Below are 17,485 nucleotides of genomic sequence, written 5' to 3' on the forward strand. Positions count from 1 at the left end.
TTGGATATCCTTAACCGGGTTACGGATACGGCTGTCCCCATCTGTTTCAACAAGTCTAAATTGTCCAAGCGTCAGAAAGACGAGCGTCCATGTCTTTGCTGTTCAGTTCGTGTGAGAGAAATCCACGATGAAAGTCAACACTTTTGATTCGCCCTTTTTCTTTCTTCCTCCTCCAATAGGACAACCCTTGAACGCCGCACTACTGGCCATTTAACTGAAATTCTGAAAGTAAAATCTTCGACTCTTCAAGTACTCTAATCTCTCTCTCTCTCTCTCTCTCTCTCTCCAAGCAGCATGTGCCAATCCCTCGCTGTGAAATGACGTCAGAACTACCGCCGCCTCCACATATTGCGTTGGCGATTGATTCCATCCATGGCTCCCTAGTCATCATTTCCGGGGACGAGCACCACCATCGCAACAGAAACCAAGATTCCTTTGAGAACGCTCGCCGGTTCACGGCTTATGCTTCGCGGCTACAGCTCCTCCTCCGCCAGCTGTTTGGTTCGTCTCCCTCACCGGAAGACCTTCCTGCGTCCACGCAGACCGCTCTTCGGGGAATCTCTGTGGAGCTCGCCAAGGCCGCCGAGACGGTTTCTTCTTACAGGGAGCGAAGCAAGATCTTCGTTCTCCTTAATTGCCAGTCTCTCTGCTCCTCCCTTCAGAACCATACCGTCGCCATCGGTTCATGGCTCGCACTTATTGAATCTTCCCTCCAGAACGCTGACCACCTTCCGGATCTACGCAAGAAAACCGCCGACCTCGCCCTTGACATGAAGCAAGCTCTCTTCAATGTAAGTTACTTGACCTATGAGTTTGCTTGCTTGCTTAAATAAGTACGTCTATGTAAATGTTGGGCATCATGTCTATTTGCGTTTATGTTCCCTGAGGAAGTACTTCGTGTGCTTACGGGTGTTTGTGAGAGTGCAGGTTACAAAGAACGAAGAGCGAGTACAGTGCACACTGCAAAAGGAAGGGCAGGGGAGGCCGAGCACAAAAGCAGTGCAGAGCGCGATAATAATGGATTTGGCACGGGCCTTAGGAATTGATTCCGATGATCACGCGGAGCTTTCCGAGCAGGTCAAGCTTCTAAAGAACGACTTGGCGCGTTCCAGCTCGGTGACCGAGCGGCGGATCCTTGTATCGCTGGAGAGGATCCTAGGCAACTGGTCCGTTTCACCTGACTCGGTGAGACCAAAAATGGATGTGGATTTCGAGGAGGAGGCCAACATTCTGCCATTTAAGAACTTCCTTTGCCCTCTGACGAAGGAAGTGATGAAGGAACCGGTGGTTTTGGAGTCGTCGCAGACGTACGAGCGGACAGCGATTGAGTATTGGTTCCGCCGATGTCTAGAGGACGGGCGGGACCCTACGTGTCCAGTGACAGGGCAGGTGTTGAAGTCCCTGGAGCTAAAGCCAAATATCGGTTTGGCAGGTGCTATAGAGGAGTGGATTAATAGGAACGTCGACATACAGGTCAAGTTGGCGGTGAAGCATCTTAGCCAGGAATCTCTTGATGTGGATTGTATTGAAAGGGTGTTGGATGACGTGTATAGGATTTCGGAGGAGTATCATTGGAACCGATATAGAGTGAGGAATGCTGGGGTTGTTGTGCTTATTATGGAACTATTGAAGAATTCCTCCAAGAATATTGGGTCTCTCTTGAGAAGCAAAGCTCTCATGACTTTCCTTAGCATGGCCAAGGATGAAGAAAGCAAGGTTAGTTTTTGTTGGTCTTCATGGGATGCCTAGGAAATGATCATTACATGTTGGGAGTTTCATCCGTTTACAGTAATCCAAACTGTAGGAATTGGGGTGAAGTAACATCTGTTTTGACTAGATCAGTTGTTAGTAGATTTAACATGTGTATAATTATCGTAGATAACATTTTAGGCGTGTCTTTTGAATTCTTGTGTGAGTGAATCAGGGAACTTCAGACATAAGAATATAGGAATTAACTTGAAATTATCAGTTAAAGCATGAAATCTGTCTATATGCAATCTGTAAAGAAGTGCTGCATAACAGTACTTGAAGTAATGTTTTGTTGATGGAAAGATTAGAATGTCTAATTGCATATCATCTCACATTGTTAGAATTTTCCTTCTTAATCATCTTTTCTGTCATGCTAAATTGCTTTTCTATATGTTAATTTTGACATGGTACATTTATTCCCTTGCGTCTGGATTGATAATTGTATATGCTAGACACTTCTGGTGATTGAATCAATACCATTTCGGTTTCTGATAAAATCTCTTAAAACATTTTACAGAAGATAATGCTCGGGGAGGGTATCACTAGATTAGCCATACATGGTCTTATTGGAAGCTCTGAGAAAGAGAGAGAGTATGCTGTGAAGTTACTACTTGAGTTCTCTAGTGATGAAGCTTACTGCATAAAACTTGCATCAGAAAAAGGGGCATTGGTTCTTCTCTCAAGCATGGCCGGGGATGTGGAGCATCCTTCTTTATCAAATTTAGCTGAGGAGGTCTTAAAGCAGTTGGGGAGAGTGGAAGCAAATGTTCAGCATCTAGCATCAGCGGGAAGATTTGAACCCCTGCTTAGCAGGTTACATGAAGGTATATCTGATGCCATTACATGTTTGCACTTTGGATACTATCATGTGTGTTTCAGTTGAAGTAGACTTGCAAAATAAACTCTGAAATATCAGTTTCCAGACAGAACGACAAGATATCCTAAGCAGCAAACAAGAATCCATGGAGAATTACATTTATCAATTTGACAAAGTGATGGTATACTTTTATGACCATGAATTTAATTGAAGTTGCTCTTGCCCTCGAAACAGGTTCTGATGATGTTAAGATGGAGATGGCATCCATCATAGGAAGACTGACCCTGACAAATAGCAGCAAGGAACAGATTGCAAGGCAAAGTGCTAGGGTGCTAATTGAGTTGCTTGCTAAACCAGAGGGAAGAGCACCAAGCTTACAAGCCTTGTTTAACCTGTCTAGTTTGGATGACAATGCAACTATCCTTGTCAATTGTGCTGTGCTTCCAGCTCTTACAGACATTCTTTTTGAAAACCAAGATTATTCTCTAGAGTGGACGGAATTGGCAGCATCAACCATGGCAAACATTGTATCAAATCCAGGGCACTGGGAATTAGCATCTGCTGACAAAAAAGGGCAGTCTATGCAATCAGAATCCATGGTCTTGAGCCTTTTAAGACTTCTATCTGTTGTATCCCCTCAATGCCAGGTTTCAATTCTCCATATTCTGCACGGAATTGCCTCTTCTCCCCAAGCAGCAGGTAATTATTTGCTGAATAATTTGTTTGTTCTTGTTACCATGAGATTATCCTCCTACATGTTTTAAAATAGTTTCTTTTGTTATTTGCATTTAGTAATTACAAGCTGTTGATTTAAATGCTACAAGTATTCATAGAGTTACTTCATAGAATCAGAAGTTTAGGTGTAGTAGGTTGTACTGAGGCAGTAACTACTTTTTGCAGGTTCAGTAGCGACTCATCTAAAATCTGGGGATGGCATCAAAATCATTATACCATTTCTTGAACATCCAGAAGTTGAGCACAGAATTTATGCTTTTAAGCTGACAAGAATATTCTCAGGGATATTTGGCCAAGATTTAGCTAATGAGTTGAAATGGTCCAATAGGCTTTCTATTTTCAAAGACAAGCTCTTAGATGATCAATCACCAGATGATGAGAGATCAGATGCTGCATGCATACTTGCCAACATTCCCCTAAGAGAAGATGAAGTAAAAGAACTCCTAGGACCTAGCTTTTTGACATGGATTGTTGCCAGTCTCAAGAACCAGCGCCATAGCTCTAATGGGAGAACTTTTCGACCAGCATCAAGCATGGTAGAGGGGCTTCTTGGCCTCTTACTTCACTTTACAAGGACCCTTGACCCACAAATTGTTAGTATGGCCAAAGAGCATTGCCTTATGACCATCTTCCATGAGCAGCTCATCTTTCCTTCAAATTCAAGAGTGAAAAGACTAGCTGCTATTGGATTGAAGAATTTGTCAGAAGCTGGAAGGTCATTCGCTTCTAGGGACTTAGAACCACCAGTCCCCAAGGGGCTCTGCACGTCACTGGGTTTTATTTGCGGGAGCAGTTCTACAAAACCTTCAATGTGTCCTATACACAATGCCCGATGCAAAGATGACTATCAGCTGTGCTTGCTAAAGACTAATTGTGTTAAACCTCTTGTAAATCTTCTCAACGACCAGGATGCCAATGTCCAAATTGCTGCAGTAGAGGCACTATCAACTCTATTACAGGACACCTCTAGTACTGGCCTTAAAAGAGCTGCTGATGAGCTTGAGAAACTCGGTGTCGTAAGTGCTCTAATTAATCTTTTCATTGAAGTTCGTCCTGGGGAGCTCCAGGAGAAGACACTTTGGATGATAGAGAGGATGTTAAGAGTCGAAGGCCTCAGCCATCAGTATTCTCTCAATCAGTCTCTAGTTAGAGCTTTGGTGGAAGCCTTCAAGCACGGGAATACCAATGCAAGGAGGCATGCTCAAGATGCTCTTACCAACCTAAAGCAAATATCAGGAGTTAGTGGTCAACACACTAGTCAAGCTCGAGAACGAAGGTAGGTAGTGATGGGAAATGATTCTGTCATACTTCTTGTGTTTATACTGTAAGCTATTTATTTTGTATAGTATTTAAAAATCACCCAATTTTACACACATTAGAGGGAAGAAATAAGCTGATTTGTTGTGCATTATTGTCAAGTAAGATTCGTATAGAAATTCATATTCTTTTGGGGGACAGTTTTAAGAGGATGTCGTTTGCTAATTCATACATTTTTTTTAGTTGTTCCTCAGTTAGAATAGTTGACACTTAAAAAGCATCCCAAATTTGGCTTCCTTGTGAGAAATACCTCCTTTTCAATGTAAAGTGATTGCCTCCTCTGGTGTCACACTTAATGAAGTGGAAAAGAGTAGTTGCATAATGTCAAGTAATTATATGAAGTATTTCTGGTTAGAATATTAGGAAGGGAACTCTTTGACCCAGTTGTTGCCTTCTGTTTGATTTTCAAGCACATTAGCACATAGGGAACATTATAACAAGCTTAAGTTCACAATATTAATTGTGAGTGCTAGTCTTTCAACTGGTGAATGTTAATACTTAAAAAATAATTTTTCTAAAAAATTATAATCTAACTACGGTTAAAATATTAATATCGATAACTGGTATTGTCAAATCAATGATACAGTAACACTAACTTTTGTAGCATATAATTCTGGATTAGTTTAGTTGGCATTAATGTTAGTTTCATCATTAAGGATGTGAAACGCAAAAGAGGTCAAATTTCAATGTTATGCCTCCTGTTTTCTCCACTTGTCTGAATCAGTAAATGTATCCAACTGTGAAAATGCTACCAGATAGATTGGCAATGTAGTTCTTTTAATTGGGAGCCCATTTTAATGGTTGATGCAAGTGATTCTGAAGGGAAAAAGATTTAAGAATTCAAAAAACCGAACTCCTGTAACACCATTTCAGGCTAAGATTTTTGACCGTGGACAATTTTGGGAGTGTGAATCCCACACCATCTTCTTCTTTGATTATTTAGAGGTTAGAAGTTGAGGGACTCTGCCTTAGCCCTCCTCAGTTCTGTTGGTGGTGACTATCGGTTCAATACTTTTTTAGTATTTTATTGACGGAGAGGATTTTGAGTAGAATTTGAACTTTGATATTTGGTAACTGGTTCAATATTGGGTGTTTAGATATTTGGACATGAGAGCTGCTTAAGAGTTTGTGGTGTAACAATCATGAAGTTGAAATAATCAGATGCACCCAGTGGAGAATCTTCCAAAAAAATTATTGCAGCTAAATTGGGGCAATGAGCAATCAGAGTATTCTAAATCAATTCATTGCATTTCCACGTGATGACTGTCCAACGTCTCTGCATTTTATTCTTATCAGAACATCATTGCAGCTACCATTCAACAGTCCCTCTTTAACTAATCACAGATTAATTAAATAAATAATTGTTATGCTAAGAAACAGCTTTGTTGCTAATTTTGGAAATTAGTGCTCTGAAAATTTGAAACTTGAATTTTTGTTTTTATTTTTTAAAAAACAGAAGAAATCTTCTTAAACTATGTTGTGGTAATATTTATAAATAAAGTTAAAAAGATGCCATCTTGAATTATAATCTTTAAAAATAAAAAATAAAAAAATTTACACAACGAATATATAAATTATTCCAAATCAGTATAATATTTGTATTATAAAATTCCATTTAATAATGTCAGAAATACTTTTGCAATTCACGTGGAGTGCTTATGATGTTAATCTCATAATTAATCTTTAATTTACCCACTTGCCCAATTAAGGAAGAGAGAAACTGGAAATCTTAAATTTAGTAATTAAACCTTGTGTGAAGTATGGATAGATTAGATGCTCATCACTGGCAATGCAGTAAACTGTCGTAGTTTTCGCTTTGGAAGGAATCATAGGTTTAATTATAACTTATAATATTATATGGCAATGAATGAGATTATAATTAATTGTATTTTCACTTTTTAATATTCGATTGGATTATTATTTAATACAATTCAATATATGCAATGCCTTCTTTTTATTATTGTACCAAATTATTTTTTACTTTACAATTAAAAAATTAATATATATATATATATATTTGATGAGATATGCAAGAATCTCAAATAAATGTTAATATTTTAAAATTCACAATTCCATAATTTTTAAAAATAAACTTCTTGGTACGTTCCGAACAAATCTAAATTTTTTTTATTAGATTATTTAAAAAATACATACAAAATTTATTTATAGAATAATTGAATCAAAAATAAAATAATATTTTGAGAATTTTTTTTTAATTACATCATCATTTTTTCATGACTTCTTCTTTATTAACTAATAATTTGTATAAACTTATAAATAAAATACATATAAAATAAAAATTAGAAAAATATCATTATTTTTGTTGGAAGACATTATTTCTTGTAGGAACAATATTTTTGAAATTTTAATTTAGAAAAGAAAAACGAAATTTATAATATGAGATAATAAAATAGGCAATGAAATGGTCAAGCAGCAGTATTATTAGCCAGTTGGAAACCTATTAACCGGTAGAACTGTTGCATGGTTGAACCACCCTGTGCTCCACCAAAATGTTTCCCTTCTACTCAAATTACTTTCCAATTTTTCTCCTCGGCGTTAGTAACCCGATTTTCCTATTTCGTTAACTTGATCATATCAAATTAGCAACCCATCAAACAGGAAACCAACCCAGCCTCAAACAGAGAATCGAGGTACTCTCTCTGTTTTTTTTTTTTTTCTTCTTCTTCTTCCTCTTCTTTTTAACTTGAATCATTGTTATTTTTATCTCTCGTAAAAAATAAATTACTTATTATGTCTCTGCTTCGTTTCAATTTTACCCTGCATTTCATTTTTCTACCTTCCTTTTTTTTTTCTTTTCTTGCATAAATCAAGGGACTCTGTCTGCTCTGTTTCATACTCTGTTTTCCTCTGTTTGTTTTATAGTCTTATTTAACATTCCATTCACCCTTTTTTTTTTTTCTTGGGGTAAACTAAAAACTACAAAAGATAAAAACCCAGAAAAGAGGTGGCATAATTACAGGTTTCTCCGAAAAGAAACTAACAGACCATTTAGAACCCCTTCTGTTCAACTTTTATGGTACAAAATTAGTGACTGTGAACAGGGCATTGTTGCTAGTCTCTAACAAAATTTGATTTTCAATCTTATGAACTCCTTCAATGAGGGCGCTTTATAGGGAAGCTTTTTTTTTTTTTTTTCTTTTTCTTTGAAACTTTCTTGATTGTGTCTCCTTGTCGGTTCTTAGCATTGGATGCATGTTCAATCAAATCATCATCATTAAACATATTACCTCTACGTGATAGAATTATGATAATTTCATTTCCTTATCATTTATTTATGTTTGCAAGACTCTTTTATTTCGTGCTCGTAATTTATTATTTTTAAAAATTATATCGTATACATATAAGCATCATCAAATATATTCATTGATACAGAAGAAGTAAGACAATTTCATTTCTAATTCATTTATTTGTGTCAAAGTTACATTTATCTTTTAAAAATTATACGGTGTAATTTATGTATATTGATAAAAATACTTACCTTTCTATTAAATAATTTTTATAAACAGTTTAATAAAAAAAATTGTGTACTCATTGTCCCAAACAATTTTCATATACATTCGGAAAGAGACTTTCAATTTTTATCTCCCTCCTCCATTTTCTCACACAACTTTTATCTCATTTTCCTCATTTAATTCCTGGTTTTATATTTATAGGAAAAGAAAAATGTGTAAGAGACAGTTTTTAGTCGCATTTCAATGCAAAATACTAAAATAAGTGGCTATAATAATGATAACGTTTAGGAGAAAAATCAAGTTATACGATACGGAATACAAACTAAAATTTTTAAGATAATGTGTTTAATTTATTTTTTAGTCACCGATTACCATTTAATTGAATAGTTAGTATATTTCTTTTTTTTTTATAAGAAATTATGATTTTGTTTCAAACTTTGATTCTGCATATATTCATTTTAAATTTTTTTTTTGTTATGTTATAATTAGTGTTAATAAATTACATAATTTATAGTATAATTTTTTAAATAATAATAATAATTATACAAAAAAATAAATTGATTTGATACCAAAAAAAAAAATAGTAATAAGTGTTCATTCAGCTCATATTAAAACTTTAATAAAATAAAAAAATTAAAAATATAATCCAAGATTTGATATTAAATTAAGTTAATTTAACTTGAATTAGATGTACAGATATGTTCATTGAATATGTATTTTGGAGACCTATTTTTAATTGCTTTAAAGAACCTATTGTTACTATCTTAACTACAAACAATATCAAAACATTAGAAAATTCCTATAAGAAACCATTGGAAAATTTTTTTATTTACTTTTCATTTGATTCATATACGTCGATACCATAAACTTTATGCATCTGGTAATAATAATTTATGTAATGACAAACTAATTAGTGCCCATAAATTATGATATTTTATTTATTGTAGAAAAATAATTACGTGTAAATAATGATGATATATTTTGCTAATTATAGTATAATTAAGTCTCAAAACCCATTAAATTTGTCTTGCTGATTGCACACACACACAAAAAAAAAAAAAAAAGAGTTGCTCCTGAATTTTTTTTCAAATTGTGCAGAAGTCCCTCAAGAAATTTTGTGTGCGATTAAACCCTAAGTTACTAAAAAATTTGTATAATTCAACCTCTGTGGTGATGAACAATTGAATGGCACTTTAGGTTTTTCATCTTTACTGTTACCTCTCAAGGGTACGTGGTTGCTACCCTTGTAGTTTTTGCATGTCTAGTGCTGAGGTGGTGCATAAGTAGATTTTACTTTTTCATTTTCTTTATTTCTTTAAATATTTTAAATTAGTAATACATATAAAAAAAGCTTTCTTTACATTACCACGGCCTTCTAATTAAAGAAATCTATTTTATCAATATAATCTTAAAGACTGCAATTTTATGGGGACAATTCATCAATGACCATGTTTCTATAGACGATATTAATGATGTAGCCAAAATTTTGCCAAGTCTAGGCGAGGGATTGTTTCTTAAGGTTTTGTCCTCTAAATAATCTCTCTATGGTTAGTTGAATCTCAAGCATATTGGGTTATCAATTTGCAACATTAGGGTTGCACTGCTTCTATTATGACTGAAAACACGGTTGATGTACAATGTTTAGATAAGTGGCTGACTCGGAATCTTCTTACTTCCCAATCCCTAAACTTGCACATTCCACAACAAAGTCAGTTTGTGTGGTGTATACACAACTCTCTTAGTTCAATGTTCCTCTTCATAATTGCTTTAGCTTAATTTGAATTTTACAAAACCTACTTGGCCAGTTGGCTTGTGAGGATCACCATTTTTTGAGCTTATACCAAAGCTTCCTTATTGTTATCACTTTGACTAAAGCTAGTTTGTCTTATATTGAAAACCTTGTCTCTGCATCCAAACAAGGTATTATTAGTGTAGTATATGAAATAATATTACATATATTAAAAAAAGAATATATACATACACACTACGATTACAGTCTAAAAAAATTTTAAGAGAAAAAAAATAGTATCAATAGAGATAGAATAACAACATTAAGGAGGTCTATTTCGCGTTTTATATTTTCGTGCATGGTTAGGTTATTATATAACTGGCTAAATTATCTGATTTGGCAAACAACTTGGCAATAACTCAACAAGTTTTAACATCCTCTCACAAAATAAAGAATAGATATTTTTACTTACATATTGACCACATGTGAATAAAAGGGTATGTAAAGGAAAGGCTTGATAAACATATTTGTTATTACAGTGCACTGTTGACATGCCCTATCATATTTATGTTTTGATCTTCTCACAAATAAAATAGAATTCAGTTCTATGAATTTGGTTATTTCGTAAAAAAAAAAAAAATGTGTTGTAATGTATATTGCAACTTTATTGTCACAATATACGATTGAAACTATGAATCTATAAGTGTTAAAGTAAATATCTTATTTAGGTTAATTCACAGCACACAACAGTCATTACTACTCACCTTCAATAGAGGAACAAGAGATACTGTATTGTTTCTTTGATTTCCAAGAGACAAAACATGACCTAAGAAAAATACAATATTCTGTAATGGATCTTAAGTATCTAGACAACCTCTTTAAAACTGTTGTCGTAGGCATTAAGCTACATCTTTGAAGAAGTAGGTATAAACTTTACCAAAGAGCATTTTGATGCATCTTAGAACCTTATGAGAAACATAAGATGTTGGCTTCAGGGATACTCCATAAATTGATTAAGAAGTTGTATGGAATATGATAGATATGATCTTGTAAGACTCAAGTATATCAATCTTTCAATGACTCTTCTCTGCATTATCAAATCTGGAATAAATTTACAATCTTCTTTTGACCAATTTCAAATTTGATATGAGTCGTAACTTTGAAGTTCTTATGCCTAAAGTTCTAGAATCATTTAGTATAAATCCTTTCCTTTTATCTAACAATTTCAATGTTAATAAAATAGTTAAGGCTTCTAAAATCCTTAATTTTGAATTTCTCATCCATTACAGATCTCATATAATCAATTGATTCTATATTATTGCTTATAATAATTATATCATAAATGTGAACTAATAATGCAATAAAATATTTCTCATTCATTCGCATGAATAGACAGTAATCTATCCTTGATTGTATAAAGCTTTATTAAATAATAAAAGCCAAAAAACTTAACATACCATCATTGTGAAGCTTGTTTGAGTCCATATACATTGTTACAAGTTTATACACTTTTGTTTTCTCTTCATAAATATACCTAGGTGACAATGTAAACATCTTTGTTTAAATCTCTACGTAGGAACTTATTGTTGACATCAAATTGATGAAGATATCATCCCTTTAAAGTAGCTAAAGCAAGCAGTGATCTTATAGAGACAATCTTTGCAACAAGGTAGAAGGTTTCATGGTAATTTAATCATTTTTTTTTAGAAAATTGGTTTGCAACAAGCTTTACATTGTATCTTTCCACGAATTTATCAACATTGAACTTCACTTTATATAATCACTTACATCCTATAACTTTCTTCTTATATAGCATATCAGTGAGTGTCCAGGTTTTATTATATTCCAGTGTAGTAATTTCATTTTTCATAACCTTTATCTATTGTGAATTCTTGCAAACTTTATAATAGAAATTAGTTTCACCTTGAGAGTTAATTGAATATACAAAATTCTAATATTTATCAGTGAGTTTGGCATATAAAATACTACAAGATATGAGTATAAACTTACCTGTGGTGTAGTCTTTTTATCAAACGATTGTAAGTGGTTGATTGAAGTATTGGTCTCCTCATATATAAATCCTCAAGATAAGTGGGAGATCTTTAAATTCTATAAATTTTCTAAGTTGGTGAAAAAAGTCAGCGTTGCTATTATCTTGCCTTGAAATCTTAAAGGGTCTTTCTTCATTAGTTACCGAGAATGAAGTAGTTATATTTGGTTTTGTATTATCTAGGTGAGAAAGTACAAATTTATTTCTGTACATTCTAGGTTACATATTTAGGAGAAAAAATATATACACACACACTAAGTTTATAGTCTAACGAATTTTCTCGGGAGAATAACAACATCACGGATGTCTTCTTCTCCCGCCTCACATTCTCGTGCACGGTTAGCTTTCTTTGCAGCTAGGTGAGTTATCTATTCTACCGTGCAACTAAGCAATAACTCAAAAAATTTTGACAAAGAAACATAAATCTTTCTTAAATTATTTACAAACTTTCTAATCTATCAAAAATTTGCAATTTAGTCCTAACTCATAACTCCAGGTTTTCAAAAGGGACTTTTGAGTAATTTAAAAAAATTAAGGGATTCATTTGAAATGAAAAAAATAATAATTTAGGAATCAAAAAGGATATATAAGCAATTTATTTTCCTTTCTTATGGCTGATTAACGTGTTCAGTTTTCTGTTTGGGTGCGTCAAAATTTTTGGTGCCTATATAAAGAACCTCCTCATTGCTTCAATGGCAACTCGACAAACCTTCGTCCTCCTAACTCTCTCTATAATTCACACATCCCAAGTCTGTCTTCTTCAGCATTTCAAATTTCAAGAGCTCTGCAACGGCCTCTCTATCTCTGTTCTGTCTCTGTTTTTTCTTTTTTTAACTCGGGTTTTTACAGAATAATTGTCAGGAGCCCAAGAAAGTGAGTCCTTAAAAGCAGGACACCAAGAAATGGGGAGTGAAGGAAATTTCATCAGTAACGGTCTAAATGGGATTTACAAGCAGGACGATGGCCTCAGTTTTGATCCAAGAAAACCGCCTCCATTTAGGATTGCCGAGATCCGAGCAGCCATTCCCAAGCACTGTTGGATCAAGAACCCATGGAGATCGCTAAGTTATGTTCTCAGAGATTTAGTGGTGGTTTCTTTATTGGTGGCGGCTGCTGTGTTTTTCAACAACTGGGTTTTTTGGCCTCTTTACTGGCTTGCGCAAGGAACAATGTTCTGGGCAATATTTGTTCTTGGACATGATTGGTATATATATTTATATGTAGATATCTTGTACTATATCTATATATGTAGCTATGGCATTGTGTTTTTGTCAATGTCAGTCATCTGTTAGATGAATGTAACCTGGTTTTTTTGTGTTGAATCGTACAGTGGCCATAGCAGCTTCTCTGATAATCCCAAGCTGAACAGTGTGGTGGGTCATATCTTACATTCATCCATTCTCGTACCTTACCATGGATGGTGTGCTTTCCTTTGACAATAAACTTTAAAACCCTTTTCTTTATTTCATATCTTCCATACTTTTCTTCATTTAAATCTTGATGGTTGTGAGTTAATGGAATCAAATTCTCTACAATGGGATCTCACAGGAGAATCAGCCACAGGACCCACCATCAAAACCATGGAAATATTGAGAAGGATGAGTCTTGGGTGCCAGTAAGAATCCTTGTCATCTAATTTCTCCACACACACACACACACACACATATGTATATCCATTTATTGTTGTCAATGTTTTCAGCTGCCTGAAAAGATCTACAAGAAATTGGGTCCAAAAACACTGACTCTTAGATTCACAGTGCCTTTCCCCATGTTGGCATATCCTATGTACTTGGTAATAAATATTGCTGGTCTTGTTAATTGATCTCAAGTTTCCATAGCCATCCTTCTGATTTTCCTGACAAAATTTTGATGTTATTTTCTTTGTTGGTTTCTATTACAGTGGTACAGAAGTCCAGGAAAGACAGGATCTCATTTCAATCCATACAGTGACTTATTTGCATCTAATGAAAGAAACCTTGTGATAACCTCAACTTTGTGTTGGACTTTAATGGTGGTTTTGCTTGCCTCTTTATCTTTTCTGTTGGGTCCAATCCAGATGCTTAAGCTCTATGGCATACCTTATTTGGTGAGTCAATCAAATTAAGGATTATCAAGATGACCTTACAAGTTTCTAAGATTTCTGAAAATTGTTCCTGATTTTCAGATTTGCAATTGATAATTTATGCATATATCCTTTTTCCAGATCTTTGTGATGTGGTTGGATTTTGTGACATACTTGCATCACCATGGTCATGAGCAGAAACTTCCTTGGTACCGTGGCCAGGTATCTAAATTTGAACTGGTTACTGTTTGATCTGAATTCCACAAAACTTTTGGTCGAGGAGGTTAACCAATTATAGACAGTAAAGAGTTCAATCTATTAGTTATACACGAATAAGAGATTGTCAATTTGGCAGGAATGGAGTTATCTACGCGGAGGACTTACAACTGTGGACCGTGATTACGGAGTGTTCAACAATATTCATCACGATATTGGCACTCACGTTATACACCATCTCTTCCCTCAAATACCACACTATCACCTTGTAGAAGCGGTATAAATACTATATATCTCAATATCTCCAATTCACACACATACACCATTATTGCCTGGGAAATTTAGAAGTAAAAACTTGGATCTGGGTTGCCTTAAAAATTCATTTTTTTTTTTTTCAATATTTTTGCATTGCAGACGAAAGCAGCAAAACCAGTGCTGGGAAAGTATTACCGCGAGCCAAGGAAATCTGGGCTATTTCCATTTCATCTGTTCCAGAATTTGATGGAAAGTTTGAGACATGATCACTTTGTTAGCGATACTGGAGATATCGTGTTCTACCAGACTGATCCAAGACTGATTAAAGATCCTTCAAGCAAGCTCGAGGACTGAGTCTGTTTTACAAGAAGTCATCAGCTGGAAAGATGTAACTTTTGCTTAGATATATCACTTGATTCCATACCCTCTATCCAGTTACCATTTTTTTTTTCTCTTAAGGTGAGAAGAGAAGAAGAGGGAGAACCTCATTGAAAGGTTTTTGTAGCAAATTGTTGGAAGATGGAATTAGAAAGTGGATTATCAATTTTGTCTGTAATGAAAAACTGCAAGTTTAGAGAAATGATTTCCTTTTTTCATTTTATAAAATTTTTTATTGAGATTTTAAAATTTAATATGATAAATTTTTCTAATAAATTGTAATAAAATAGTAAATATAAGTACAAGAAAGTTGGTTCTTTAAAGAAAAATAGACTAAGTGGAACAAACTTGCAAAGAGAACTTTTAAACCTAGTTGAATTATAAGGCAATAACAGACGTACTGTGAAAATTATTATGGGAATGAATATTAATCCCATCAATAATACAATTAATGAATAAATTTAGTGTTCCATTCTAATACTATATATAATGTGATTTTTTTTGTGATAATATATGATTCTATTACTTTGATTTGGTTTTTTATATTGTTATATAAATTTGTTGAAATTTAAAAATATTTGCACGCATTTAAACTTTTAAAGTATGCTAATAAAAGTTCAAAACTAACATTGTAATATTAAATATAATGTATTATAATAATCTTACATATTAATTAGTTTAAGTAAATTCTAATAGAATTAAAACATACCAAATAAAATTATATTATATTATAAAGATAAGATGTAACGGCCCCGGAAATTTAAAATGAAATATGTATTAAAAATATCAAATGCGAAAGCGAAGTCAAAATTTCGATTAACATCCCTTACACTAAAACCAAAAACGTGCTCACAAAATATAAAAAATCAAACTAACTAAAGGAGAAACTCGAAAGTAAAATATATGAATATGACTATGGAGTCTTTAGGCGTCCCCTTCGTCGTCCTCCTGCAGAACGGGCTCGGGAACAATGTCTTCCTGATCTGAAATGATTAAATAAGGAATGAGCTACACTAACCCAGTAAAGATATCACGATATCTCACCGTCACGGAGGTAAAGGTGGGTAGAAAACACAAAAAGACCAATGGAGCATAATTTACAACAAATCCTTTTATTAATAATAAATCTTTTACCATCCACTTACCTCGGTGAAATTCATAAAACAATATACGAAAGCAATAACATTATCATCATCATGAAATCATATAAACTGTATAACATAATACTTATCACGCCTTTTGTAATTCAATCATTACACAACATATTTTCCTCATTTACCAGCCCACTAGTATCCATGGGGATCCATAGGGGTCCCGCTACCCGTTAACCCTTAACACTTGAAATCAGATTCCAGGGCCGTCCCCATACCCCGTCCGGTATGGGCGCCAAAACTATAAACCTCATTACCCCGTCCAGTATGAGGGTGAAACGGGCCGTCCCCATACCCCATCCGGTATGGGCGCCAAAACACATAAGGTCTCCATACCCCGTCCGGTATGAGAGACCACAATCCCGGTAGGGTTCCCTACGGACCTGGTCCGTCCACCATCTCCTAGGATATCTAGTCAGGCTGACCACATTATACAATTATCAATTTACATAATCTTTCATTCTTCTTTTCCTCAGTCAGCATCATCAATTTACATACAAACAAGCAAACAGTAATTTATGCCAAACAAGACAACATACAGCATCGGTTTCTTAGTCATTCAACCCATAATCAATAAAACAGTAAAATATGCACGCGAAACAATGAAATGAAAACATCATACCTCATATTGCATTTAAAACTGTAAAATATGCCAAATAACAGTTAACCGACAAACACACTAGACTCGGGCTCCATTAGCGACCTTAAGTAATTTCACACATTCGTTGACTCAAGAAATACCGTTTTATCATTATTGAACTTTAATACCGTGATAGGAAATAGGGTGAGGGGTCCTTACTCATTTCGGGGTCCGAACACGGCTTCACAGTGCGCCTACAGGCTGTCCCTAATTTTCCCTGAATTTTTCCCAGGGAACTGAAACGCACTACTGGTACCTGCACGTGTTCCAAAAAATCCCAAATTAGGCCCAGGGCCCCTTTTTGGCCAATATCGCAATTCTGGCACGGCGGCTCCGCCGTGCTCCGGCGACGGCGCCGCCGCTTACAGCGGCGATTCACCTCGGGTTGGCCGTTTTAGGCCGTTTCCGGCCGAATTCGGCCACACTTGCATCGGTCCTTGTGATAAAACAACCCTAGGGCCCTCGGGGGGCAAAAAAATTACAGAAAACCGAAGCTTACCGACGGCGGTGCTCTCGGGTGCGGCGGCTCTCTGGTGAGGTTCGTGTTTTGGTGATTCGGCTCTGATCAACCTGTAGAGAAAAGAATGGTGATCACGGTGATATAAAAATTGCATCAAACGGAGGCCAGAAATGGCCTCATTGGAGGCAAAAATCGAGGAGGGGCGCGGCGGCGGCACTGGGTTTCGGCCGTGTTTTCCGGCCGTTTTGCCGGGATTTTGGCTCCGATTTGGCCACAGGAGAAATCAGCGTGGAAAAACGAGTCGGGGGTATGAAATTTACCTCGATCGGCGGTCGAAAATCTCCCCGGTGCGGCGGCGGGTGGCGGCGACCGGCTTCTCCGGCGTCTAGTTCGTCTTCTCCGGCGAGGGCAGGCGGCTAGGGTTTTTGTGGTCAGGTGTGGGGGTTCTATTTA

General features: G+C 35.3%; 2 protein-coding genes across 4 annotated transcripts; both read left to right on the top strand.

Moving 5' to 3' along the window:
• Positions 1 to 93: 93 nt before the first annotated feature.
• Positions 94 to 4,783, top strand: LOC110810003 (U-box domain-containing protein 44-like). The gene is made up of 5 exons (XM_022036029.2): positions 94 to 791; positions 928 to 1,716; positions 2,267 to 2,573; positions 2,801 to 3,265; positions 3,467 to 4,783. The coding sequence occupies exons 1-5, from the start codon at positions 318 to 320 to the stop codon at positions 4,579 to 4,581; spliced, it is 3,150 nt and encodes a 1,049-aa protein (XP_021891721.2). The 5' UTR covers positions 94 to 317; the 3' UTR covers positions 4,582 to 4,783.
• Positions 4,784 to 7,112: 2,329 nt separating this feature from the next.
• LOC110810025 (acyl-lipid omega-3 desaturase (cytochrome b5), endoplasmic reticulum-like) lies at positions 7,113 to 14,983 on the top strand. Of its 3 annotated transcripts, none has more exons than XM_088214179.1 (10): positions 7,113 to 7,269; positions 11,397 to 11,504; positions 12,720 to 13,074; positions 13,201 to 13,290; positions 13,419 to 13,485; positions 13,570 to 13,662; positions 13,771 to 13,956; positions 14,074 to 14,154; positions 14,288 to 14,425; positions 14,563 to 14,983. In XM_088214179.1, exons 3-10 carry the CDS (start codon positions 12,773 to 12,775, stop codon positions 14,755 to 14,757), a joined length of 1,152 nt encoding a protein of 383 aa, XP_088070305.1. In that variant the 5' UTR covers positions 7,113 to 7,269; positions 11,397 to 11,504; positions 12,720 to 12,772; the 3' UTR covers positions 14,758 to 14,983. The 3 variants fall into 3 exon arrangements, with proteins under 3 accessions (XP_088070305.1, XP_088070304.1, XP_021891747.1); XM_088214178.1 differs by having other exon boundaries at positions 11,397 to 11,489; XM_022036055.2 differs by lacking the exon at positions 11,397 to 11,504.
• The last annotated feature ends 2,502 nt before the right edge of the window (positions 14,984 to 17,485 follow it).

This window comes from Carica papaya, chromosome 2 (genome assembly GCF_054855325.1).
Source record: "Carica papaya isolate Zhongbai chromosome 2, ASM5485532v1, whole genome shotgun sequence".
Lineage (NCBI taxonomy): Eukaryota > Viridiplantae > Streptophyta > Magnoliopsida > Brassicales > Caricaceae > Carica > Carica papaya.